We start from the raw sequence: 27,842 nt of genomic DNA on the forward strand, positions 1-27,842 counted from the left end.
CCCCGCGGGGGTGCGCAGAGGCCGCGCAGAGAGGTCGGCGGCCGCTCTCGGAGAGACTACAAATTCCATGAGGCTTTGCGGCAAAACAGACTACAACTCCCGGCGTCCCGCCGCTGGCCGGGAAAACGAACTGCATGAAAATGTAAATAAACTACATCTCCCAGCGTGCTTCGCGCGCGGGGTGCGCCCGGCCTCCTCCCCCTTTGCCCTGCGGCGCGCCGACAAACGTTCCGCGCACACGCAGCGCGGCCGGTGGAGGCGCTTCCCCTCGGGAGAAGGCGGCGGCCGCGGGGGTCGGGGAGGCGGGAGGGGCGGGGGGTGGGGGGGGTTCGGGAGCAGAGGAGATCCTCGGGGAGGTTCCTCCCCGGACGGCGGCAGCCTGGCCGGGCCCGAGAGCTGCCCGCGGTGGGGAGGGGATAGCGGGGCGGACCCGGAGGACATGGAGGGCGAGGAGGCCCCGTCATGGCGGGGTCCCGGCGGCGCCGTGCGGGAGCTCTGCCGCTCCTTCGGCCACTACAACCGGCACCTGGCGCGGCTGCAGCACAACCTGCGAGAGACCAAGAGGTTCTTCCGCGACGTCAAGTTCTCCCAGGGACATCCCTTCGCCTCGGCGCCTGCCGGTGACGGCCCCCGCCCCGCCTGGGATGGGGATGGGGGTCCCGGGGACGGCGGTGAGAGAGGGACGGGCTGTGAGGGTGAGGGGTCTGGGGGGGAAAGGGGAAAGCTCTGCGGGGTCTCTGGGGGCCTGTGAGGGAGTGAGGTGTGCAGCTTGAGGGAGCTGTCATGGGGGTCGCAGGGCTGGGGTGCGCGGAGGGCGGCAGAGGCTCTGTGGGGTGAAGGGAGGCGGGCAGGGGGCGGTTGAGGGTGGGCGTGAGGGAAATCTTCTTCTCGCAGAGGGTGCTGGGCACTGCCCAGGGAGTGGGCACAGCTCCGGGAGCGTCTGGACAGCGCTGCGGGGATGCTCGGGTGGGGTTTTGGGGTGTGTGTGCCCGCCATCCCTGGGGGTCCTGCCGTGGATTTGTGATGGGGACCCCCCAGGAGAGAGGAGAGGAAAGGGTTGGGAACCACCTGGAAGGGGGTGGGATGAGGGGCCGGCAGTGCCTGTCTGCCCCGGAATTCCCTGTGGGAATTGCGGCCCCAGCGGGGGCTCCGTGCTCGTCTGCTGCTGTTGCCAAACAGAGCTGAGGGTGGCACCTCTGCTGCCAGGGGCAGCGCTTGGTGTTCCCATGAGACTGCCTCGTGAGAGGGGCACGTCCATAAAGGTCTTCTTCATTCATCCCCAAAAGCCTCCTGAGTCATCTCTCGTGGCCTCTGCTCCGGGATTCCTGTCCAGAATTCCTGCCCGGAATTCCTGTCCTGGATTCTTGTCCGGGATTTTGGACCCGCTCACCTTGCACTCCAAATCCTGGTTTCATGCTCAAAGCGTTGAGTTTTTCTGTCTGTGTGTATATATAAAAAAATAATAATTGGTTTTGGGCTGATTTGGGGTTGATTTTCCCCTTGTGGGACTGTGGAGTTGTGGCTGGAAAGGTTTTGGGAGCAGCTCGGGATTTTGGGGAGTGGCTGCTGCCCCTCTCACCAGGCTGGGTGGGGAGGGAGATTTTGGGAAGGGGCAGGGCCAGGTGAGCCTGTGGTGTTTGGAATTTGGGATTGTTGTGCCTGGGGAAGAGGAGGATTTGGGGTGACCTGAGGAGAAAAGACGGAATGTTTCCAATATTTCCAAGGGATGGAGTGGCAGCACACAGGGAATGGCACTGCCAGAGGGCAGGGAGAGATGGGATTTTGGGAATAAATCCTTCCCTGGGACAGTGGGGAGGGGCTGGGATGGAATTCCCAGAGGAGCTGTGGCTGCTCCATCCCTGGGAGAGTCCCAGGCCAGGCTGGACTTTGGATAAAATGGAAAAAATAGGAAAAAATTGATCAAATGGCAGCCTGGGATGGTGGGAGGTGCCCCTGCCCATGGCACTGGGTGATCCCTCCCATCCCAACCCATTCCAGGATTCCCTGGATGGGATATTGGGAATAAATCCCTCCCTGGGAGGGGCTGGGATGGAATTCCCAGGGAATTCATGGCTGCCCCATCCCTGGGAGCCCCCAGAGCCAGGCTGGGATCAAACCAGGATGGTGGAAATCCTCCTTTTTCCCCTGGGGAGGTTTTTAGGTGTCAGGAAGTTTAAGGAGCTCAATTTCCCTTGGCTTTTCCCCAAAATCTGCCCTTCAGGCGGTACCAGAGTAGAGGAATTTCCCCCAGGGCTTGTGCAGGGTCAGTTTTGTGCAGCACGGGGGGAGCTGGGGGGAAATCAGCCTGGGAAATAAGGGTGGATGTGGTGGAGACCAAACCAACGTGCAGGGTTTGCTTTTGGGGCAGCTGCAGGATGGATTGTGACAGCACAGGGGGGGAAATTCCCTTTGGATCAGCTCCCAGCCACAGCCAGGGCTGAGTATCTGCTGAGTATCTGCTGAGTAGGAGCCCCTGAACCCCCCAGGTGAGCTCAAGGAGACAATAAATCCTTTTATTTCCCATTTTCCCTGCTTGGAGGGTGACACAGCTCCCATCACTCCAAGGTCTTGCTGCTCTGAGGTTACTCCCAGGTTACTCCTGGTAGCAGAGCTGAGCTGGATCCAGGGGCAGCCACTGTTTGTGAGGGAAGGGAAAGTTGTGTTTGCTCTGCCTGCCTTTCCCAGGCAGTCAGCAAAATCCTGGCTCTGCCCCACAGCTCCCTCCCCTCGCTCCAGGCAGGCTGGGAATTCGGGGATCCTTTCATTGCAGCCCAAAAATCCCCCCAAAAAATCCCTGGGGTGCAGCAGCTGAACTGGAAATATTGAATTCCCCCCAAAAATCACTGGGGTGCAGCAGCTGAACTGGAAATATTGAATTCCCCCCAAAAATCCCTGGGGTGCAGGAGCTGAATGGAAATATTGAATTCCCCCCCCCAAAAAATCAGTGGGGTGCAGCAGCTGAATGGAATTATTGAATTTCTCCCCAAAAAATCACTGGGGTGCAGCAGCTGAATTGGAATTGTTGAATTCCCCCCAAAAATCCCTGGGGTGCAGCAGCTGAACTGGAATTACTGAATCCTCCCAAAAAAATCCCTGGGGTGCAGCAGCTGAACTGGAAATATTGAATTCCCCCCCAAAAAATCCCTGGGGTGCAGCAGCTGAACTGGAATTACTGAATCCCCCCAAAAATCCCTGGGGTGCAGCAGCTGAACTGGAATTACTGAAGGATTATTTGTGAGGATGTACAAATAGAATCCTGGGATGGTGTTCCAGGAATTGCCTTTTGGGAATTTGGGAATTTCCTCCAATCCTCAGGCTTTTGGGTTCTTGGGGAGGTTTAAAAGCAAAAGCTGAGTTAAGGATTTGCAGCATAAAATGGGTAAAGGTATGGAAAAAAAAATCAAATTGTTTTCTGCTCATTTGGAGTTGTTTTCTTTGTGCCCGTAATGATTGGAACAATCTGACCTGGAAACCTGAGGGTTTGGAGGTTTCTTTTGCCTTTTTTTAGGAAATGTTTTTGGAAATCCTCAGAGTTTTGGGCAGCAACTGGGAGTTCCCTTAGTGGTGTGTGCTGGGGCTCAGCTTCCAGAAATAAATGTATTTTTTAGGGAGTTATCCAGAGGGTTTGAGGTGTTTTTGTGCTGATCTCTGCTGGCTCTGAGGGGTTTATCCTGTTCAGATGTGAGCTCTGCTGCTATCACCGTGATCCCCTGAGGATCAGGGCTCCTTTTGGGGGTAAAAAGTTGGATTTAAGAGCAGTGGAGAGGTGGTTGGGATGGGATTTGTGTCATAACTCCTCAGGCTGATGAAAGGATTTCCCAGGGAGCTTCAGAGGATGGAATTTGGCTCTGCAGCCTTTGGAGCTGCTGAAATCAGAATTAATTGGGTTTTTTTCTCCTGGAACCAACACCTCTGTGCTGATATGGAACTAAAAGTGGGTTTGTTTAGAATTCCAGGCTGGTTTGGGTTGGGAAGGACCTTAAACCCCATCCAGTCCCACACGCTCCAGGTGCTCCACGCTGGTTTTGGACACCTCAGTTGATACAAATGCGTTGAGATTAAATCTCGTGGTGGTCAAAGCCTGCTGGAAGTCACAACCAGCAGCTCAGGAATGGCCAGAATCTTTGGAAAAACCCTCAATAGTGGCAAAAACAGGGTCTGGAAAACGGAATAAAGGCAAGTGAGACCATCAAAGTGCAGGAAAAGGGATGAATGAATGCTTGGAGCTTCCACAGATCCCACAAATCCGAGCTGAGGTTGTTCTGCCGAGCTTTGAGTGGATTTGGAGAGGAGTCCTGGTGAGAGCAGCCCTTGTTCCAGGACAGGCCTCCTTTCATCCATCCGGGAATTCATGGGATGTGTGCCCCGGGGCTGGTCACACGGCCAGGGATGGGCTGGGGGAGCTGGGATGGGCTGGGGGGAACTGGGATGGGCTGGGATGGGCTGGGGGAACTGGGATGGGCTGGGGGAGCTGGGATGGGCTGGGATGGGCTGGGATGGGCTGGGGGAACTGGGATGGGCTGGGGGAGCTGGGATGGGCTGGGATGGGCTGGGGGAACTGGGATGGGCTGGGGGGAACTGGGATGGGGCTGGGATGGGGCTGGGGGAACTGGGATGGGGGAACTGGGATGGGCTGGGATGGGCTGGGGGAGCTGGGATGGGGGAACTGGGATGGGGCTAGGGGAGCTGGGATGGGCTGGGGGAACTGGGATGGGGGAACTGGGATGGGGCTGGGGGAACTGGGATGGGGCTGGGGGAGCTGGGATGGGCTGGGGGAGCTGGGATGGGGCTGGGGGAGCTGGGATGGGGCTGGGGGAGCTGGGATGGGGCTGGGGGAGCTGGGATGGGGCTGGGGGAACTGGGCTGGGGGAACTGGGCTGGGGGAGCTGGGATGGGGGAGCTGGGATGGGGGAGCTGGGATGGGGGAGCTGGGATGGGGCTGGGGGAGCTGGGATGGGGCTGGGATGGAATTGGGATGGAATTGTGATGGTGCCGGGGTTGGAGCCAGGATGGAATTGGGATGGAGCAGGGATGGAATTTGGATTGAGCCGGGGTGGAATTGGGATGGGGCCAGGATGGAGCAGGGATGGGGCTGGGGTGGAATTGGGATGGAGCTGAGGTGAAATTGGGATGGAGGTGGGATGGAGCCAGGGTGGGGCCAGGATGGAATTGGAATGGAATTGGGGTGGAGCCGGGATGGAGCCAGGGTGGAGCCGGGATGGAGCAGGGATGGAATCGGGATGGAGCCAGGATGGAGCTCCAGCCCTTGGCACTGCCCAGGAATGTGGCTGCATCCCTCAAAAGTGGGAAGTTCTGATCCCACTTTTTGTTGAGTCCCTTCCACCCTGGATCCGTGCCCGTGCTGACCACGGGGTGTGGAATCACAGGGAAGGTGTTTTAACCTCAGATCCTGGGGGAAGAATGGATTGGGAAAGGTCTTTTAACCTCAGATCGTGCAGAAAAGATGGATTTGGGAGGACCTTGGGAAAAGTGTTCTAACCCTAAATCCTGGTGAAGAGAATGGGTTTGGGAGGACCTTGGGAAAGGTGTTTTAACCCTAAATCCTGGTGAAGAGAATGGATTTGGAAGGACCTTGGGAAAGGTGTTCTAACCTCAGATCCTGGAGGAAAGATGGATGTGGCAGGACTTCGGAGCTGTTTCCCAATAGCCAACGGAGCTCCAAGAAAGCTGGAAAGGGAAATTTTCATCTGGATAAGAGGAATGAGGGAAGGTTTAGATGGGATATAGGAAAATTCCTCTCTGTGAGGGTGGGGAGGGGCTGGGATGGAATTCCCAGAGAATCCATGGCTGTTCCATCCCTGGGAGTGTCCAAAGCCAGGCTGGAGCAGCCTGGGCTACTGAAGGGGTCCCTGAATGGCAGAGGATCAGCTTAAGGTCCAAACCATCCCAGGATTCTCCATCCATGTCAATAATCCTTCAATAATTTCATTTAAGCTGCTGTATCCCTGTGATTTTTAGGAGATATTTTTGCTGGATTCAAGGATCCACCAATTCTGGGCCTTCCTGGAGGGAGGAGAGGGAGCTCTGCTGCCTCTTTTGCCTCCAGAAGCCTCAGCAGAGAAAGGCTCTGCCTCTGCAGCCCTCCCTGAATTGCTTTTTTCATGCTCCAGAGCCTGAATCCCAGGAGGAGCTCCAAGCAATGTCCCCAGATCAAAGCCATCCTGCAGATGAAGGCTCAGATGTGCAATTTGTGGGATTTTCCCCGATCTTTATCTTTTGTGAGCTCCTGGTCAGCTTCCAGCCCTCTGGTCACTTGATGTGGCTCTTGAAAGGCTTGTTTGGAAAACAATCCCAAAAATCACATTTCAAGGAGAGATTCCTCCCTTCAACCATTCCCAAACTCAGGGTTTGGGCATTTTTGCAGCATAAAATAGAAAAATAATTTGTTTTCTGTTCATTTGGGCTGTTTTCTTTGTGCCTGTAACGATTGGAACAATCTGACCTGGAAACCTGAGGGTTTGGAGGTTTCTTTTGCCTTATTTTAGGATTTTTTTTTTTAAATCCCCAGAGTTTTGGGCAGCAGCTGTGGGTTCCCTTAATGGTGTGTGCTGGGGCTCAGCTTCCAGAAATAAATGTATTTTTTAGGGAGCTATCCAGAATTGGGGATCTCTGGGGCAGTGGTGCAGTGCTGAACCACAAAAAGGGTTTTTCCTTAGTTTTGGGGTGGAAAAGCTCCTCCAAAATCCTTTTTCCAGCTGGAAGATTTGAGGGGGAGGCAAACCTTGGGCAGGGTTGTAAAGGAGCTTTAAACCAATCTGAGATTACACAAAGTGCTCCCAATTTGGCTGATTTTAATTAAACTGGAGTGATTAAGCTGTCAGAGTGAGGAGAGGGATGTGTTGTAGGATCTTTTTAATGGGGTTTGGAGTGTGAGTAGGATCCTCGTGGAGGATCTTGTTTTCCTGACAATTTGGGCTGCCAGAACATGACTCATGAAAAAAAAAAAAAAAAAGAATTTTAACAGCAATTTTTAAACAGGATTTTTAACCCTGTTAAATCCCTTCCAGTATCAGAGCAATCCTGGTGCTTTGTACCTCTCAAATTGGGCATTTTTTAGGGACTGGTGGCTCCATTTCCCATTTAATTTCATTCCTGGGCCGTGTGCCCTGGGATTTTTGTGTTCTTGCTGAGGGATTTGTTGTGTTTTTGGGGCTGTCAGAGTCATTCTGCTGCTGTGCACGAGGGTAGCGCTGAATTTAGCTCTTGCCAAAGCTGCATTTAGGACTTGTTAAAAAAGAAACCACGAGCTAAACTCGGCCCCGAGCCTGAATTGGCACAGCCAGGTGATGGTTGTGGGGTGGGAGAGGGGTTTGTGGGGTGGGAGAGGGGTTTGTGGGGTGGGAGAGGGGTTTGTGGGGTGGGAGGAAGGTTTGTGGGGTGGGAGAGGGGTTTGTGGGGTGGGAGGAAGGTTTGTGGGGTGGGAGAGGGGTTTGTGGGGTGGGAGAGGGGTTTGTGGGGTGGGAGGAAGGTTTGTGGGGTGGGAGAGGGGTTTGTGGGGTGGGAGGAAGGTTTGTGGGGTGGGAGAGGGGTTTGTGGGGTGGGAGAGGGGTTTGTGGGGTGTGAGAGGGGTTTGTGGGGTGGGAGAGGGGTTTGTGGGGTGGGAGGAAGGTTTGTGGGGTGGGAGAGGGGTTTGTGGGGTGGGAGGGCCGTTTGTGGGGTGTGAGCAACAATTGTTGGGTGTGAGGGAGGTTTGTGGTTCTGAGGGCCATTTGTGGGGTGTGAGGGCCGTTTGTGGGTCTGAGGGCCACAAATGTGGGATGTGAGGGAGGTTTGTGGGCTCTGAGCAATGTTTGTAGGGTGTGAGGGAGGTTTGTGGGCTCTGAGGGCAGTTTGTGGGTTCTGAGTGACATTTGTAGGGTGTGAGGGCCATTTGTGGGGTGTGAGGGAGGTTTGTGGGCTCTGAGCAATGTTTGTAGGGTGTGAGGGAGGTTTGTGATTCTGAGGGCCATTTGTGGGGTCTGAGGACAGTTTGTGTGTTCTGAGTGACATTTGTAGGGTGTGAGGGCCGTTTGTGGGCTCTGAGGGACGTTTGTGGAGTGTGAGGGAAGTGTGTGGGCTCTGAGGGCCATTTGTGGGGTCGGGGAGATTTGTGGGGTGTGAGGGAAGCTTGTGTGATCTGGGAGAAGTTTGTGGACTCTGAGGGCCATTTGTGGGGTCTGAGTGATGTTTGTAGGGTCTGAGCAACATTTGTAGGGTGTGAGGGCTGTTTGTGGGCTCTGAGGGCAGTTTGTGGGGTCTGAGTGATGTTTGTAGGGTCTGAGCAACATTTGTAGGGTGTGAGGGCTGTTTGTGGGCTCTGAGAGAGGTTTGTGGGCTCTGAGGGCAGTTTGTGGGTTCTGAGGGAGGTTTGTGGGCTCTGAGGGCGGTTTGTGGGCTCTGAGGGAGGTTTGTGGGCTCTGAGGGCAGTTTGTGGGCTCTGAGGGCAGTTTGTGGGCTCTGAGGGCAGTTTGTGGGCTCTGAGGGAGGTTTGTGGGCTCTGAGGGAGGTTTGTGGGCTCTGAGGGCAGTTTGTGGGCTCTGAGGGCAGTTTGTGGGCTCTGAGGGAGGTTTGTGGGCTCTGGGGGAGGTTTGTGGGCTCTGAGGGCAGTTTGTGGGCTCTGAGGGAGGTTTGTGGGCTCTGAGGGAGGTTTGTGGGCTCTGAGGGAGGTTTGTGGGCTCTGAGGGCAGTTTGTGGGCTCTGAGGGCGGTTTGTGGGCTCTGAGGGCGGTTTGTGGGCTCTGAAGGAACTTTGCGGGGTTTGAGGCTGTTCCAGAACCTTCTGGCTGTCAGCAAAGTGCCTTCCCAGGGGCTCATCCCTTCCTTGCTGGAATTCTGTGGTCCTATAACAATAATAATTTTTTTCCTGCCATGGCACAGCAGGAGCTCCCCCATCCAGGAGCCGCTCTGGGCGTTCCCCGGGCTGTGGGGCTGCAGTGTCCCATTTTTAGGGCCAAGCCCTGAGCCCTGTCCCCGTTTCAGGCCCCAGCCCCGTCTCGTTCCCGCGGCACGAGGAGGAGCAGCTGCAGCGCTCGGTGAGCTGGCGGCCATGCCTGCTGATCCTGGGCCAGAACTGCCGCGCCAAGGGCCGCCTGCTGAACACGCTGCTGGGCCAGGAGCTGCTGCCCGCCCCTGGCACTGCCACCCAGGAGCTGCTGCCCACCCCGGGGGCTGCCACTGCCACCCAGGAGCTGCTGCCCACCGGGACTGCCACTGCAGAGCTGCTGCCCACCCCAAGGACTGGCACTGAGGAGCTGCTGCCCACCTCTGGGACTGGTACCAAGGAACTGCTGCCTGGTGCTGGCACCACAGAGCTGCTGCCCACCCCTGGCACTGGCACCAAGGAGCTGCTGCCTGCTGCTGGGGCTGTCACCGAGGAACTGCTGCCCACCCCTGGGGCTGTCACCAAGGATCTGCTGCCTGGGACTGGCACTGCAGAGCTGCTGCCCACCCCTGGGACTGGCACTGAGGAGCTGCTGCCCGCCCCCGGGGCTGGCACAGGCACTGAGGAGCTGCTGCCCAGCCCTGGGACTGGCACGGAGGAGCGCTGCCGGCGCCGCCGGGTGCGCTTCACGCACGGGGCGCGGCCGCGGCTGAGCCTGGCGCTGCCCGGGCAGTACGAGCTGGTGCAGGCGCTGGTGGCACACAGCGGGCACTGGGACACCATCCCCGAGCAGGACCTGCAGGTGCCCGGGGACGCCGAGGATCCCGCGCAGAGGGTGGCAGAGCTGGAGGTGGTGCTGCCCTGCGCGCTGCTCAAGGTGAGGGTGGCACCGTGCCTGGCACTGCCGCGGTGCCTGGGCAGCTTGGGGTGGCACTGCCACTGTCCCTGCTCTGTGGGGAGCTTGGGGTGGCACTGCCACTGTCCCTGGGGAGCTTGGGGTGGCACTGCCACTGTCCCTGCTCTGTGGGGAGCTTGGGGTGGCACTGCCACTGTCCCTGGCACGTGGAGGGTGACATTTACAGCCCTGATAAATTAATTCTCTAATTGTCCCTGCCCTGGTCCTTGGGGAGTTTGGGGTGGCACTGCCACTGTCCTGTTCAGTAAATTCCCCTGCTGGCTCTTTCCTGGGACACTCGTCCTAAGTTTTGTCCTAAAACTGCAAGAATTTGGTCCAAAATAAGGAGTTTGGAGTTAGGGATCAGCCTTGCAGTGAGACTCCAGATCTGCTTTGAAGAATTCCTGTTTTTTGCTGTGAACGACTCCCAGGGCATTTTTCCATGGAAAAAGCCTCTGCAAACCTCCTCCTTTTCTCTTTTTCCCAGGAGGTGGACATCGTGGTGGCTCCATGCCGAGGCTTCCAGTCAGCTGAGGCCACCCTGGCCGAGTTTGTGAACCAGGTGCTGCCCGTTGTCACCTTCGCCATCAGCGAGCCCCAGCTGTCCCCGTCGGACCAGGCGGAACTTCGGGAAATCAAACAAAAATTCTCCCTCCCCATCTTCTTCCTGCGGATCCCCGAGGCCAGCAGCGAGCTGAGCTCTCCCAAAAACCCCCCCAAGGACAAATCCCCGCTGCAGCTGCAGCTGCTGGATCTGGAATACCTGAGCCCCTCCAGCCCCTGCGGCTGCGGCGTTCCCGGCTCCTCCATGCTGGTGGAGCAGCTGGAGAAGCTGCGGCTGCTGAGCTCCTTCTCCAGGCAGGTGCTGCAGCAGCACCTGGTGGAGGCAGCCACGAGGCTGAGCGAGGTTCACGGGCGCTGCCTCAACATCTTCATCAACCAGGCCTTCGACATGCAGCGGGACCTGCAGATCACCCCGAAGAGGCTGGAGTACACGCGCAGGAAGGAGAACGAGCTCTACGAGTCGCTGATGGGCATCGCCAACCGCAAGCAGGAGGAGATGAAGGAGATGATCGTGGACACCCTGGGCAGCATGAAGGAGGAGCTGCTGGAGGATGCTGCCAGCATGGAGTTCCGAGGTGGGAGCCAGATGGGTTTGGGGTGGTGGGGGTGGTGACACGGAGGGAGTTGGGAAGAAACGCAAAATTGGCGCAGGAGTTTGGTGGGATTCCAGCCTGCAGTTCCCACATGGTCACAGAACCCCAAACGAGGATGAAAATCAGGGATCAGGCTGATCCTGACCATGATAACTCCATTAATTCAGTGAGACTCCAACCTGCAGTTCCTGGATGGTCACAGAGCCCCAAACACGGATGAAAATCAGGGGTCAGGCAATATCCATTTTTTGGGTAGGATCTGTTGGATGAGGTGATAATGATCTTGGATAAAATAATTAATAATCTTGTATAAAGTAATTAAGAATCTTTGATTAAATAATTATAATAACATTGGATAAAATAATGATAATAATATTGGATAAAATAATTGTAGTCTTGGATAAAATGATAATAAGGAATAAAATGGTTATAATCATAGATAAAAGAATGGTGATCATATTGCATAAAAGAATGGTGATAATATTGGATAAAATAATAGTAATATTGGATAAAATGGTAACAACCTTGAATAAAATGATAACAACCTTGAATGAAATGATAACAAACTTGAATAAAATCATCATCATAATCTTGGAGAAAATCATCATCATAATCTTGGAGAAAATCATCGTCATAATCTTGGAGAAAATGATAATAAATCTTGGAGAAAATCATCATAATCTTGGAGAAAATGATAATGAATCTTGGATAAAATAATTATAATTGTGGATAAAATAATAATTAATACTCTTGGAAAAAATGATCATAATCTTGTCTAAAGCAATAATAATGCAATTCTGGCATCTTTGGGAAGAACATTATTTTAAAACAACATTAGCATCAGCGTGTGCACCCCTCAGGACTGTTCTCCCAACAACCCCAGGTCTCCAGGGTGGTTTTTCCTCCCTTTCCCTGCAGACATCATCATTCCCGAGAGCGGCGAGCCCGTCAGCTCCAAGGACATCAAGCGCTGCATCCAGCAGATCCAGGAGCTGATCATCTCCAGGCTGAACCAGGCAGTGGCCAACAAGCTGATCAGCTCCGTGGATTACCTGAGGGAGAGCTTCGTGGGCACCCTGGAGCGCTGCCTCAAGAGCCTGGAGGAGTCCTGGGAGGGCTCCGTGCACCCGCCCCGGGGGCTGGAGAAACCCCGCGAGGGCTCCGTGCACATCACCAGCAACTATCTCAAACAGGTGGGACTGGGGTTTGGAACTGCCATGGCTCTGAATTTGGGTGAAATGGTCAATTTATGGCCATGAGATAACACAGTAAATTAATTAGCTCATAACCCTTTGTAAAATAATCGAATTATGGCCATAAAACAGCTAAAATCTCTGGGGAAACCCAGGGAGGGATCCGTGCACATCACCAGCAACTATCTCAAACAGGTGGGACTGGGGTTTGGAACTGCCATGGCTCTGAATTTGGGGGAAATGGTCAATTTACGGCCATGAGATAACACAGTAAATTAATTAGCTCCTAAACCTGTATAAAATATTCAAATTATGGCCATAAAGCAGCCAAAATCTCTGGAGAAACCCCAGGAGGGATCCATGCACATCACCAGCAACTATCTCAAACAGGTGGGCACTGGGGCGTGGGACTGGATTTGGGTGAAATGGTCAATTTATGATCATGAGATAATACAGTAAATCAATTAGCTCCCAAATCTGTATAAAGTAATCAAATTATGGTCTAAAAATACCTAAAAACTCTGGAAAAACCCAGGGATGGATCCGTGCACATCACCAGCAACTATCTCAAACAGGTGGGCACTGGGGCGTGGGACTGAATTTGGGTGAAATGGTCAATTTATGGCCATGAGATAACACAGTAAATTAATTGGCTCCTAAACCTATATAAAATATTCAAATTATGGCCATAAAGCAGCTAAAATCTCTGGGGAAACCCAGGGAGGGCTCCGTGCACATCACCAGCAACTATCTCAAACAGGTGGGGACTGGAGTGTGGAACTGCCATGGCCCTGAGTTTGGGTGAAATGGTCAATTTGTGGCCATGAGGTAACACAGTAAATCAATTATCTCCCAAATCTGTACAAAATAATCAAATTATGGCCATGGAACACACATGAGATAACACAGTAAATCAATTAGTTCCTAAACCTGTATAAAATAATTGAATTATGGCATAAAACAGCTAAAAATTCCAGAGAAAGCCCACAAGGGCTCCGTGCACATCACCAGCAACTATCTCAAACAGGTGGGGACTGGGGTTTGGAACTGCCATGGCTCTGAATTTGGGTGAAATGGTCAATTTATGGCCATGAGGTAACACAGTAAATTAATTAGCTCATAACCCTTTGTAAAATAATCGAATTATGGCCATAAAACAGCTAAAATCTCTGGGGAAACCCAGGGAGGGTTCCGTGCACATCACCAGCAACTATCTCAGACGGGTGGGGATTGGGGTGTGGAACTGAATTTGGGTGAAATGGTCAATTTATGACCATTAGATAACACATTAAATCAGTTATCTCCCAAATCTGTATAAAATAATCAAATTACGACCATAAAACACACGTGAGATAACACAGTAAATCAATTATCTCCAAAATTTGTATAAATAATGGAATTACAGCCATGAAACACACATGAAATAACACAGTAAATTAATTAGCTCATAAACCTGTATAAAATAATCAAATTATGGCCATAAAACACACATGAGATAACACAGTAAATCAATTAGCTCATAAACATGTATAAAGTAATCAAATTACAGCCTAGAACCACCCATGGAATAATACAATAAATCAATGTAAAATAACACAATAAATCAATTCTCTCATAAACCTGTATAAAATAACCAGATTACAGCCTAAAACCGCCCCTGAAACAACACAATAAATCAATTAACCAAGTGATTCATGGAATATCCCAATTTTTTCCATTTTCACAGGCTCTGGCAAAGCTCCTGGCTGGCAGAATTCCCATTTTTCCCTCTTTTCCCTGCTTTTCCAGATCCTGAATGCAGCCTATCACGTGGAGGTCACTTTCCACTCGGGCTCAACGGTGACCAGGATGTTGTGGGAACAGATCAAACAGGTGGGGATGCTTGGAAAAGGGGATTTTGGAGCAAAAAATCCTCTCAGCTCCTCCCAAAATTCACTCTGGGAGTTTATTCCTGGGGATTTCCATGCCTGGAAGTGCCCATGGATGGAGATTGGAGCAGCCTGAGGTGGTGGAATGGGATTAAATTTAAAATTTTTCCAGTCCAAACCATTCTGGGAATTCCAGGATTCTCATTCCACAATATTGGTGGAAAAATCAGGGAGAGCTGTTCCCAAATTGGTGGAATTTCCAGGGAGGCAGCTTTTTCCTGAGCCCAGGTGTGGAAATTCCAGGTGTTGGAATCAGCACTTCCTGTAATTAGTGGGTAATTAAATTGCTGTGCCTCACCCTTCATTAGAAACCACAGAATTCCAGAGTGGATCCCTGTCCCAGGAAGGGAGGAGGAATCTGGAGTTTGTTCCCACTCTGAGCTGGGATTGTTTGAGGAAAAGTTTTGTTCTTGCTCATCCATCCGAGGAGGGAATGAAGTTCCAGCTCAGAGCAGGAATTTCAGGAGGAAATTTAGGTTGGATTTAGGAAAAAGCTTTTTACTGGAAGAGTGATGAAGTTCTGGAATGGGAGGTGGTGGAGTCACCATCCCTGGATGTGTTCAAAAAAAGATTGGATGTGGCACTGGGTGCCTTGGGCTGGGGCTGATTTTTGGGATTGGGGCCTTGGATTTGGGGCCGATTTTGAGATTTGTGCCTTGGACTGGGGGCTGATTGCAGGAATTTTTGCCTTGGGTTGAGGGCTGATTTTTGGGATTGGTGCCTTGGATTGGTGCTGATTGCAGAGATTGGTGCTTTGATTTGGGGCTGATTCCAGGGATTCATGCCTTGGATTGGGGCTGATTTTTGGGACTGGGGCCTTGGATTTGGGGCTGATTTTTGGGATTTGTGCCTTGGATTTGGGGCTGATTCTTGGGATTTGTGCCTTGTCTGGGGGCTGATTGCAGGAATTTTTGCCTTGGGTTGAGGGCTGATTTTTGGGATTGGGGCCTTGGATTGGGGGCTGATTTTTGGGATTTGTGCCTTGGATTTGGGGCTGATTCTTGGGATTCATGCCTTGGATTGGGGGCTAATTTTTGGGATTTGTGCCTTGGATTGGTGCTGATTGCAGAGATTGGTGCCTTGATTTGGGGACTGATTTTTGGGATTTGTGCCATGGATTGGGGGCCGATTTTTGGGATTTGTGCCATGGATTGGGGGCTGTTTTTTGGGATTTGTGCCATGGATTGGGGGCCGATTTTTGGGCTTTAATTGAGGCGTTAGGGCTGGTTTGACCTGGATGATCCCAAAGCTCTCTTCCAGCCTGGTGATTCCGTGATTTTCCCAGATAATCCAGCGGATCACGTGGGTCAGCCCCCCGGCCATCACCAGCGACTGGAAGAGGAAGGTGGCCCAGGACGCCATCGAGAGCCTGAGCGCCTCCAAGCTGGCCAAGAGCATCTGCAGCCAGTTCCGCACGCGCCTCAACAGCTCCCACGAGGCCTTCGCCGCCTCCCTGCGCCAGGTCAGGGAGCTGGCCGGGGCTGGGCTGGGGGGTGAGGGGTTTGAAATGCAGAAACAGCAAAAAACTGCCCTGGAGTGTGGGGATGGGGATGGGAATGAGGGGTTTGAACTGCAGAAACAGCAAAAAACTGCACTGGAGTGTGGGGATGGGGGGAATGAGGGGTTTGAACTGCAAAAACAGCAAAAAACTGCACTGGAGTGTGGGGATGGGGATGGGAATGAGGGGTTTGAAATGCAGAAACAGCAAAAAACTGCCCTGGAGTGTGGGGATGGGGGTGGGAATGAGGGGTTTGAACTGCAGAAACACCAAAAAACTGCCCAGGAGCTCGGGAATGGGGATGGGAATGTGGGGTTTGAACTGCAAAATCTGCCCTAGAGCTTGGGGCTGGGGGGAATGAGGGGTTTGAAATGCAAAATCTGCCCTGGAGCTGGGGGCTGGGGATGGGAATGTGGGGTTTGAACTGCAAAAACTGCACTGGGGAGGGAATGAGGGGTTTGAACTGCAGAAACACCAAAAAACTGGCCAGGAGCTCAGGGATGGGGATGGGGATGGGAATGTGGGGTTTGAACTGCAAAAACTGCCCTGCAGCTGGGGCTGGAGGGAATGAGGGGTTTGAACTGCAAAAACAGCAAAAAACTGCCCTGGAGCTCGGGGATGGGGAGGGAATGTGGTGTTTGACCTGCAAAATCTGCCCTGGAGTGCGAGGATGGGGGGGAAATGTGGGGTTTGAACTGCAAAAACTGCCCTGCAGCTGGGGCTGGGGGGAATGATGGGTTTGAACTGCAAAAACACCAAAAAACTGCCCTGGAGCTCAGGGCTGGGGGTGGGAACTGAAGTTTTAACTGCAAAAGCAGCAATTTGTGCTCAAATCTATTTGTATCTCTAAGTCTACATATCTATCTGAACCTATATATGTTTATCTAAACATATATATATATATGTATATTTAGATATATATATGTATCTCAGGAAAAAAAGTATATCTATTGAAATCTATGTGTATATCTAAATCTCTGTGTCTCTATCTAAACCTCCCTCTATCCCTGTGCACAAATGGTGTTTCTGAGCTGTCGGGGCCCTGGTGGGGCTGTGTGTCCCTGCAGCTGGAGGACGGCCACTCGGGCCGGCTGGAGAGGACCGAGGACCTGTGGCTGCGCGTCAGGAAGGAGCACGCGCCGCGCCTGGCCCGGCTCTCCCTGGAGAGCAGGTCCCTGCAGGACGTGCTGCTGCACGGTCAGTGCCTCTGGGAGGGGGACCTGCTGGGAATGGTCCTGTGGGAATGGGGACACTGCTGGGAATGGTCCTGTGGGAGTGGGGACCTGCTGGGAATGGTCCTGTGGGAATGGGGACACTGCTGGGAATGGGAACCTGCTGGGAATGGTCACTGTTGGGAATGGGATCCTGCTGGAAGGGGACACTGCTGGGAGTGGGGACCTGCTGGGAATGGGGTCACGGCTGGGAGTGGGTCCTGTGGGAATGGTCCTGTGGGAGTGGGGACCTGCTGGGAATGGGGACACTGCTGGGAATGGGGACCTGCAGGGAATGGGGACACTGCTGGGAATGGGTCCTGTGGGAATGGGGACACTGCTGGGAATGGGGACCTGCTGGGAATGGGTCCTGTGGGAATGGGGACACTGCAGGGAATGGGGACCTGCTGAGAATGGGGTCACTGCTGGGAATGGGGACACTGCTGGGAATGGTCCTGTGGGAATGGGGACACTGCTGGGAATGGTCCTGTGGGAGTGGGGACACTGCTGGGAATGGGGACACTGCTGGGAATGGGGACACTGCTGGGAATGGGGATCTGCTGGGAATGGTCCTGTGGGAATGGGGACACTGCTGGGAGTGGGGACCTGTAGGGAATGGGGACACTGCTGGGAATGGGGACCTGCAGGGAATGGGGACCTGTAGGGAGTGGGATCCTGCTGGGAATGGGGACCTGCTGGGAATGGTCCTGTGGGAGTGGGGACACTGCTGGGAATGGGGACACTGCTGGGAATGGGGACACTGCTGGGAATGGGGACACTGCTGGGAATGGGGACACTGCTGGGAGTGGGTCCTGTGGGAATGGGGACCTGCTGGGAATGGGGACACTGCTCGGAATGGGACACTGCTAGGAATGGGATCCTGCTGGGAGGGGAACCTGCTGGGAATGGGGACACTGCTGGGAATGGGGATCTGCTGGGAATGCGTGCTATTGAAATGGGATCCTGTTGGGAGTGGGGACCTGCTGGGGATGGGACACTGCTGGGAAGGGTTTCCTGCTCCCCCTCCTCCACAGGCAGCAGCAGAGGGGAGGGAGTTTGGATCTTCACTCCATTTTCCAGCCAGGTTTCAACTGGCGTCTCACAGCTGGGAATGTGCAGGAGGGAAAAAACGTGGATTTGGGGCTGATTTTTGTCCTGGATTGGGGGCTGATTTTTGGGATTGGTGCCCCAGATTGGGGGCTGATTTTTGGGATTGGTGCCCCAAATTGGGGGCCGATTTTTGGGATTTGTGCCGTGGATTTGGGCTGATTTTTGGGATTTGTCACGTTGGATTGGGAGCTGATTTTTGGGATTGGTGCCTTGCAGGGAAGCCCAAGCTGGGCAGGGAGCTGGGCCGAGGCCAGTACGGGGTGGTGTACCTGTGTGACAGCTGGGGGGGACACTTCCCCTGCGCCCTCAAATCCGTGGTGCCTCCGGATGAGAAGCACTGGAACGACCTGGCACTGGAATTTCACTACATGAGGTCTGTGTGCTGAGTGCATTCCACAGGGATCTGGTTGGTTTCCAGGGTTATTCAGGCTGGAAAAGTCCCCTTTGTCACCCAGCCCGGAGCTCGGAGTGCCACACCCAGCTTTGCTGCAGGAATCTGGGATTGGAGCTCCTGGAATGCTCAGCCAGGGATGCTCCTTCCTGCCTTAATCTGCTTCCCTGCTGCCTGTGCTGTCCAAACTCAGAGGAAATCCGAGTTTACAGACCATAATACCCAGCAATTCTCCTCCCCTGATTCCTGGTGGTGAATCCCCTCTTTCCCCACTCCTTGTCCTGCCTGAACCCCCAAAAATCTGCAGTGCAGAGAGCAGCTGGTTTGCAGTAAACAGCTGCAGGCACAGCCAGCTGAGAGAAGAATGGGTTTTTTTGTGACTCTAACCTTTAAAAAGGCTTTTTTTTTTGAGTTTAATTGGCTCAGACAGCTGAGGATTGTGCTGCTCTGAGTTGTGCTGGGAATTTTTGCTAAATCTGCAGCTCTGGGGCTTCTTCCCTTGGCCTGGGCTAGAGACTGGGGACAAAAATGACCCAAATTTTGTGTGCTGAATCTGCTCCAGGTCCCTGCAGGGGCTCAGGGGCCAAAAATTATCCCAATTTTTTATGCTGAATCTGCTCCAAGTCCCTGCAAGAGCTCAGGGGGCAAAATTTATCCCAATTTTTTTGTGCTGAATCTGCTCCAGGTTCCTGCAAGAGCTCAGGGGGCAAAATTTATCCAAATTTTTTTTGTGCCGAACATTCTGCAGGTCCCTGCAGGGACTCTGGGGCTTCTTCCCTTGGCCTGGGCTGGAGAACGGGGCCAAAAATGACCCAGAATTCCTGTGCTGAATCTGCTCTAGGTTCCCTGCAGGGACTCAGGGGCCAAAAATTATCCCAATTTTTTATGCTGAATCTGCTCCAGGTCCCTGCAAGACCTCAGGGGGCAAAATTATCCCAATTTTTTGTACTGAACATTCTGCAGGTCCCTGCAGGGACTCTGGGGCTTCTTCCCTTGGCCTGGGCTGGAGAACAGGGCCAAAACTGACCCAAATTTTGTGTACTGAACCTTCTGCAGAGATTTTGGGGCTTCTTCCATTGGTCTGGGCTGGAGAACAGAGCCAAAAATGACCCAAATTTTGTGTGCTGAACCTTCTGCAGAGATTTTGGGGCTTTTTCCCTTGGCCTGGGCTGGAGGACAGGGCCAAAAATGACCCAAAATTCCTGTGCTGAATCTGCGCCAGGATCCCTGCAGGGGCTCAGGGGCCAAAAATGACCCAAATTTTGTGTGCTCAACCTTCTGCAGAGACTCTGGGGCTTCTCCCCTTGGCCTGGGCTGGAGGCTGGGATGGAAATGACCCCAGTTTGTGTGCTGACCCCTCTGCAGGTCCCTGCAGTCCCACGAGAGGCTGGTGCACCTGCACGGCTCCGTGATTGATTACGGCTATGGAGGAGGCTCCAGCATTGCTGTGCTGCTCATCATGGAGAGGCTGCACAGGGACCTCTACACGGGGCTGAAGGTGCCAAATCCTCTTATTCTGTATTTGTTTTATTTTTATTTTATCCCTGGAAGTGCCGGGACAGAGCTTGGAGCAGCCTGGTTTAGTGGGAAGTGTCCCCCTGCCCATGGGATGAGTTGTAATCTCCTTTCCAACCCAAAACTGATTCTCTAATTAAAAATTCCCTATTAATCCATAAAACAAAGCTAGAATTACTCAATTTTAGTAAGGAAGAGCAGGCCAAAGTAATTTTTAGGCATAAAATCTGAGTTTTTCCCCTCAGACTAAAACCTGGTTTAGTGGGAAGTGTCCCTGCCCATGGGATGAATTTCAATCCCCTTTCCAACCCAAAACTGATTCTCTAATTAAAAATTCCCCATTAATCTTTAAAACAAAGCTGGAATTGCTTCATTTTAGTAATGAAGAGCAGGCCAAAGTAACTTTTAGGCACAAAATCTGAGATTTTCCTCTCAGACTAAACCTGGTTTAGTGGGAAGTGTTCCTGCCCATGGGATGAGTTTTAATCTCCCAACCCCCAAACTGATTCTCTAATTAAAAATTCCTCATTAATCTGGAAAATAAAGCTAAAATTACTCAATTTTAGTAAGGAAGAGCAGGCCAAAGTAACTTCTAGGCATAAAATCTGAGTTTTTCCTCTCAGACTAAAGCTGGTTTAGTGGGAAGCGTTCCTGCCCATGGGATGAGTTTTAATCTCTCTTCCAAATCAAAACTGATTCTCTAATTAAAAATTCCCCATTAATCTGGGGAATAAAGCTAGAATTACTCAATTTTAGCAAAGAAGAACAGGCCAAAGTAACTTTTAGGTATAAAATTTGGGTTTTTCCCCTCAGACTAAACCTGGTTTAGTGGGAATGGCTCCTGCCCATGGGATGAATTTTAATCTCCTTTCCAACCCAAAACTGATTCTCTAATTAAAAATTCCCCATTAATCTGTAAAACAAAGCTGGAATCCCTGAATTTCGGTAAAGAAGAGCAGGCCAAGGTAACTTTTAGGACTAAAATCCACGTTTTTCCCCTCAGGCTGGGCTGGAGCTGGAGCCACGGCTGCAGATTGCGTTGGACGTGGTGGAAGGGATCCGGTACCTGCACAGCCAGGGCTTGGTGCACAGGGATATCAAACTCAAAAACGTCCTGGTGAGGAAAATCCCAGAGCCTTTCTCATGGGAAAAAACAAGCTTGAAGTGAGGCAATAAATTTCTCCACGTGGGATATTTTAAGCTGTGCTGGTGTCAGCCACAGGGAGGTTCTGCTGCCTCCTTTCCTGGCTGGAATTGTGGGGCAAAGGGAGCAGGAGCCCTCACACAGGGCAGCATTTAATGCTGGCCAGGGGTTTATATTTATTTTATTATGTACAAAATAATTTATTTTATTATGTACAAAATCATTTATTTTATTATGTGCAAAATCAAGGCCCCTGGCTGGGTGATAATTGGCATTGACTCCATGATTCACAGAGGGCTGATCAATAATAATCTTCATTAAGAAACCCATTGCTTTTGTAGACAAAAATGTAGTTAGGATACAGCTGGACCTCACTGGTCCTCCAATCCAAGCACCATCACCACTGGCTAATTAAGAAACCACCCTTTGGTAAACAAATCTCCATTTTACACATTTTACATGTTCACAACAGGTACAGCAAGTTAAAATAAGAATTGTTTCTCATTCTTTTCTCTGATCTGCTGAACCTTCTGCAGAGATTTTGGGCTTCTTCCCTTGGCCTGGGCTGGAGAACAGGGCCAAAAATGACCCAAATATTCTCTGCTGAATATTCTGCCAGTCCCTGCAGGGGCTCAGGGGCCAAAAATGACCCAAATTTTGTGTGCTGAACCTTCTGCAGAGGAAGGACAGTGCCTGGGACAGTTGTGTGTTGCTCTCTGTGAGCTGCTGCCCCAGAACACATCTCGAGCTGTTTATTTTCCAGCATCAGTCTCATTTCATCGTTATGACAATAACCAGAAAAAAAATGCATTAAAATTAAATTTTTTCACCAAACCAGCACAGTATCAAAAATCAGTATTTTATGGGAGAAATGGAGTCCTCACCTGCCTGCCTGTGGCTTTTTCCCCAGCTGGACAAAAAGAACAGGGCCAAAATCACAGATCTGGGGTTCTGCAAGCCCGAGGCGATGATGTCTGGCAGCATCGTGGGCACCCCCATCCACATGGCTCCCGAGCTCTTCACAGGTGGGATCCCCCTGGTCCTGCCCTGCCTGGAATTCTGAACCAATTCCTTGGAATCCATCTCTCAGCCGCTCCTGAGAGCATCCCAGCCCCAGGCAATTCCCTGCTCTCCATGCATGCCCTGGATTTTTCCTGTGGTTTAAGTGCCACTCTTGGCAGAGGATAATGGGGTTGGTCAGCTCTGCTGAGGTAATTAACACCCTTGCAATTAGGTAAATTATCACTAGGAGGAAGCTGGAAATCCTTGGCTTTCATAGGGAAATACCCCAGGAAGGATTCCCTGGAAGGAATTCCCAAGCTGTTCCTACCTTGGAGTGAGTTTGGACTCTCTGGGAATTCTGGCAGCTGCTCCGAGGGTTTTTCCTGAGTTTTGGAGTTCAAATCCCACTCATCCCAATCCTTTTGGTCTGCCAGAGCTGCTCCTGCTTGGATAAGGTTGGGATCCTCTGGAAGCATCTCTGTTGGTGTGGATTTAGGGAATATCTGGGATATTTCTGGGATATGGGGCTGATGTTTGGCTCTGACAGAGCTGAGCCTCACAGGTGTTGCTGTTAAAAACACACCTGAGCTCAGTTTGGAATTCCTTCTAGCTTAAATTTATAAATCCAGGGAATGGGAACGGCTTAACCTTGATCCCAGCTCCTGCTGCCTTCCTGGCTTTCACCAAGTTTTGCCCTCCTGCTGTGAAATTGAGGTTTGAACGTGGGGAAGTGGGAGCCTGGAGCCACTCCCAGCCTGCCCAGCTCCCAGTGATTTCCCCCTGCTGATCCCACGTGTTTTTTCCCAGGGAAGTACGACAATTCCGTGGATGTTTATGCCTTTGGGATCCTGTTCTGGTACCTCTGCTCGGGCCATGTGAAGTTACCTGAGGCTTTTGAGAGGTGTGCCAGCAAGGATCACCTGTGGAACAACGTCAGGAGAGGTACCTGGCCTTGCCTCAGCTCTCAGACCCCTGGGGGGTGGGAAAATCCTGTTTTATCCTGGTGGTGGAGAGGTGAAAGGTAACAATCCCAGAATCCCTGAAGCTGGAAAAGATTTCTGGGATGGAGTCCAAGCAATCCCTCCCTGGGATGGAATTCCCAGAGGAGCTGTGGCTGCTCCATCCCTGGGAGTGTCCCAGGCCAGGCTGGACAGTGGATAAAGTGAATAAAATGGGTAAAATAGAACAAAAATGATCAAATGGCAGCCTGGGATGGTGGGAGGTGTCCCTGCCCCTGGGATTGGGTGGTCCCTTCTAACCCAAACCATTCCAGCATTCCATAAAAAATCCCAATTTCAGGACTCCTGACTCATTCCCAGTTTGTAAAATCCCAGATTATCTGTGCCTGCCCCATCTCTAGAAGTGTTTTAGGCCAGGCTGAATAGTGGATAAAAAGGATAAAATGGATAAAATGGGTAAAATGGCAGCCTGGGACAGTGGGAGGTGTCCCTGCGCCTGGGATTGGATGATCCCTTCCCACCCAACCCATTCCAGCATTCCCTGGGCTGCTTTGGATGGGATATTGGGAATAAATCCCTCCCTGGGAGGGGCTGGGATGGAATTCCCAGAGAATCCCTGGCTGCCCCTGGATCCCTGGGAGTGCCCTAGGCCAGGCTGGAGCAGCCTGGGATAGAGAAAAGTGTGGAGCTGATGATTCCTTCCAGCCCAAACTATTCCAGGATTCCCTGTGCTGGTTTGGATGGGTATTGGGAATAAATCCTTCCCTGGAATTCCCAGAGAATCCCTGGCTGCCCCTGGATCCCTGGGAGTGCCCCAGGCCAGGCTGGAGCAGCCTGGGATGGGGGAAGGTCCCTGCCCAAGGAATGGGATGAGCTCAAGGTCCCTCCCAGCCCAGCCCAGTGTTCAGTCCATGATTCCATGGACTTGGCCACCCTCTGGAAGTGTCCACCAGTGCCCTGCTGGAATGTGCCCCTTTCCCAGGAGCTCCAGACCCCACCCAACCCCTCCACCTGCTTTCCCTGGAAATTCCTGGTGATCCTGGAATCAGGATCCTGGTGATCCTGGTTGGTGATCACAACCCCTCCACTGGTTTTCCTTGGATGTGAATGCCAGGCAGGGCTTTCTCTGGAAATTCCTGGGATTCCTGTGCCACCCAACCCCTCCACCTGCTTTTCCTGGAAATTCCTGGCATTCCTGGTGATCCCAGTGTGCCACCCAACCCCTCCAAGTGCTTTCCTTGGATGTGAGTGCCAGGCAGGGCTTTCCCTGGAAGTTCCTGGCATTCCTGGTGATCCCAGTGTGCCACCCAACCCCTCCACCTGCTTTCCTTGGAAATTCCTGGTGATCCCCTGTGCCATCCAACTCCTCCACCTGCTTTCCTTGGATGTGAGTGCCAGGCAGGGCTTTCCCTGGAAATTCCTGGCATTCCTGGTGATCCCAGTGTGCCACTCAACCCCTCCACCTGCTTTCCTTGGAAATTCCTGGTGATCCCCTGTGCCATCCAACCCCTCCATGTGCTTTCCTTGGATGTGAGTGCCAGGCAGGGCTTTCCCTGGAAATTCCTGGCATTCCTGGTGATCCCAGTGTGCCACCCAACCCTCCAAGTGCTTTCCCTGGATGTGGGCAGGGCTTTCCCTGGAAGTTCCTGGTGATCCCCTGTGCCAGCCAGCCCCTCCACCTGCTTCCCCTGGAAATTCCTGGCATTCCTGGTGATCCCCTGTGCCATCCAACCCCTCCATGTGCTTTCCCTGGAAATTCCTGGCATTCCTGGTGATCCCAGTGTGCCACCCAACCCCTCCAAGTGCTTTCCCTGGATGTGGGCAGGGCTTTCCCTGGAAATTCCTGGCATTCCTGGTGATCCCCTGTGCCACCCAACCCTCCACCTGCTTTCCCTGGAAATTCCTGGTGATCCCCTGTGCCATCCAACCCCTCCATGTGCTTTCCTTGGATGTGAGTGCCAGGCAGGGCTTTCCCTGGAAATTCCTGGCATTCCCGGTGATCTCAGTGTGCCACCCAACCCCTCCAAGTGCTTTCCTTGGATGTGGGCAGGGCTTTCCCTGGCAGTTCCTGGCATTCCTGGTGATCCCCTGTGCCACCCAGCCCCTCCACCTGCTCTCCCCGGCAGTCCCGGCATTCCCGGTGACCCCGCTGCGTTTCCAGGGGTGCGGCCGGAGCGGCTCCCGGTGTTTGACGAGGAGTGCTGGCAGCTGATGGAAGCCTGCTGGGCCGGGGACTCCTCCCAGCGGCCGCTCCTGGGAATCGTGCAGCCCATGCTCCAGGGAATCATGGACAGGCTCTGCCGCGCCGCCTCCGAGCATCCCAGCAAGGGCCTGGATGACTCCACCTGAGCGGGAGCGGCGGCAGGATTCGGGAATCGCGGCGGGATTTGGGGAAGTCCGGCCCCACCTCTGCCGTGGAGCTGCGAGGCAGCCCCGAGGGGGGACAGGGAGGAGCCCAGGGGGTGACAGCTCCATCCCCATCCCTGTGATCCTTATGGAATTGTGTGGGACAGAGGAGTGACAGCTCCATCCCCATCCCTGTGATCCCGATGGAATTCTGTGGGACAGGGGGTGACAGCTCCATCCCCATCCCTGTGATCCCTATGGAATTCTGTGGGACAGGGAGGAGCTCTGAGGGGTGACAGCTCCATCCCCAATCCCTGTTATCCTATGGAATTGTGGGACAGCTCCATCCCAATCTCTGTTCTCCCTGTGGAATTGTTTGGGACAGAGGGGTGACAGCTCCATCCCAATCCCACTCTGTTATCCCATGGAATTGTTTGGGACATGATGGGGCTCCGAGGGGTTGACAGCTCCATCCTCATCCCTGTTATCCTGATGGAATTGTGGGACAGAGGGGTGACAGCTCCATCCCCATCCCACCCTGTTATCCCTATGGAATTGTGTGGGACAGGGGGTGACAGCTCCATCCCTATCCCAGCCTGTTCTACCTGTGGAATTGTTTGGGAGAGGAGGATGACAGCTCCATCCCAGTCCCACTCTGTTATCCCTAAGGAATTGTTTGGGACGTGGTGGGGCTCCGAGGGGGCTCAGGGGTGTGACAGCTCCATCCCCATCCCTGTGATCCCTATGGAATTGTTTGGGACAGGGAGGTGACAGCTCCATCCCAATCCCTGTGATCCCTATGGAATTGTTTGGGACAGGGGGGTGACAGCTCCATCCCAATCCCTGTGATCCCTATGGAATTGTTTGGGACAGAGGGGTGACAGCTCCATCCCAATCCCTGTGATCCCTATGGAATTGTTTGGGACAGGGAGGTGACAGCTCCATCCCCATCCCTGTGATCCCTGTGGAATTCCTTGGGACAGAGGGGTGACAGCTCCATCCCAATCCCTGTGATCCCTGTGGAATTCCTTGGGACAGAGGGGTGACAGCTCCATCCCAATCCCTGTGATCCCTATGGAATTCCTTGGGACAGGGGGGTGACAGCTCCATCCCCATCCCTGTGATCCCTATGGAATTGTTTGGGACAGAGGGGTGACAGCTCCATCCCAATCCCAGCCTGTGGTCCCTCTGGAACTGAGGGATGGAAAACCCAAACCCTTCGGGCTCACAGTGGGTGACTTTGCCAGTCCCACCCCAACCCTCGGGATGGGACAATCCCTTCCCAAACCCCGGCAGACCCATCCTGCTCCCCCCCTGCCCCCGGAGCAATCCTTGCAGGGGAAGGAGAAGGCACCAAACGTCAGGAGAAGGGAGAGCTGGGAAGCTCCAAGGAGCTGGAGATGTTTACATGGACGGGAGCAAAGCTTCCGTGGTTGTTTCTGTGGGGGCTTGCAAAGCCCCGCCTGGATAAGCTATCGATCCCTAATCCCACCTTTTCCTCCTCTTTTCCCCCTCTCCTTTGCTTCCTTCAGTTTGTGGGATGGCTGGAGAAACCTTCCCTTGCTTCCACACCGCATTCCTCTGAGGTTCAGCTTCGTGGCAGCACAAAAAATCCTTCAAAATATTCATTTTTCTGTGGGGGAAAGTGCCAAAATTCCTTGAAAATCAGGATTTGGGGCTTGGAATTCATGGGGTTGCCGTGGCAGTTTTAAATCGGGCTGAGTTTGCACAGGAATATTTTAAAAAATGAGGATTTTTCCAGCTTTTTTTTCCAAGTTGGGTGGGAAGATCCTTCCTTCTTCCCCTCACTTTCACTCCAGGGCTGGAATTTGGTTGGAAAGAATAAAAAAAAAAATGGGGATAGGGGAGAGGGGGATCCTGGGCAAGGTTGTCTTTCCCAAATTCCTGGAAATCCCAGTTTGCTTCCTGCATTTTTGGGGTGGAATTGGGCTGGGCTGGAGCAGGAGCTGCCCCTGGGTGGCTCCGGGAGGAGCTGAGGAGTTGGGAATTCTCCCTGGGGTTCCCAGGGAAGGTGGAATTCCTTGGCTGAAATTCCAGCTGGGCCTGGCCCGGGATGGCTCCAGTGGGAATCTTTTCCTTTCTTTGTGCAATAAAATGGATTCAGGAGCTTTTTATGGAGGAAAAAAATTAAAAAAAAAAGCTTTTTTTGTTTCTTTTCTGCATCTGGGGGGATGTGCTGGAATTCCCAGTGGGATGGGGATGGATCCAACCTCTCCTGCCATTCCAGAGTGGGGATTTTATGGATTTATCCTCTCCTGCCATTCCCAGAGGGGTTTTTAATGGATTTATCCTCTCCTGCCATTCCCAGAGTGGGGATTTTATGGATCCAGTCCTTGTTTTGGCATTCCAGACTGGAGTTTTTATGGATTTAACCTCTTACACCATTCCAGAGTGGGAATTTTATGGATCCAATCCCTGCTCTGCCATTCCCAGAGTGGATTTGGATGGATCCAATCCCTATATTTGAATTCCAGAATGGATTTTTAATGGAGCCAACCTCTCCTGGCATTCCCAGAGTGGGAATTTTATGGATCCAGCTCCTGTTTTGGCATTCCCAGAGTGGATTTGGATGGATCCAACTTTTCCTGCCAT

The 27,842-nt window shown here is 52.7% G+C and overlaps 1 protein-coding gene across 3 annotated transcripts; it reads left to right on the plus strand.

The window, feature by feature from the left end:
* Positions 1 to 315: 315 nt before the first annotated feature.
* DSTYK (dual serine/threonine and tyrosine protein kinase) lies at positions 316 to 27,610 on the plus strand. Of its 3 annotated transcripts, XM_064399118.1 has the most exons (14): positions 316 to 695; positions 8,979 to 9,458; positions 9,498 to 9,757; positions 10,263 to 10,914; positions 11,851 to 12,125; positions 13,914 to 13,997; positions 15,339 to 15,515; positions 16,619 to 16,748; positions 18,089 to 18,245; positions 19,629 to 19,761; positions 20,782 to 20,895; positions 21,833 to 21,947; positions 22,732 to 22,866; positions 25,045 to 27,610. In XM_064399118.1, exons 1-14 carry the CDS (start codon positions 440 to 442, stop codon positions 25,230 to 25,232), a joined length of 3,156 nt encoding a protein of 1,051 aa, XP_064255188.1. In that variant the 5' UTR covers positions 316 to 439; the 3' UTR covers positions 25,233 to 27,610. The 3 variants fall into 3 exon arrangements, with proteins under 3 accessions (XP_064255188.1, XP_064255186.1, XP_064255187.1); XM_064399116.1 differs by having other exon boundaries at positions 8,979 to 9,757; XM_064399117.1 differs by having other exon boundaries at positions 317 to 671; positions 8,979 to 9,757.
* Positions 27,611 to 27,842: the final 232 nt, after the last annotated feature.

Source organism: Passer domesticus, chromosome 25, assembly GCF_036417665.1.
Source record: "Passer domesticus isolate bPasDom1 chromosome 25, bPasDom1.hap1, whole genome shotgun sequence".
Taxonomy (NCBI): Eukaryota; Metazoa; Chordata; class Aves; order Passeriformes; family Passeridae; genus Passer; species Passer domesticus.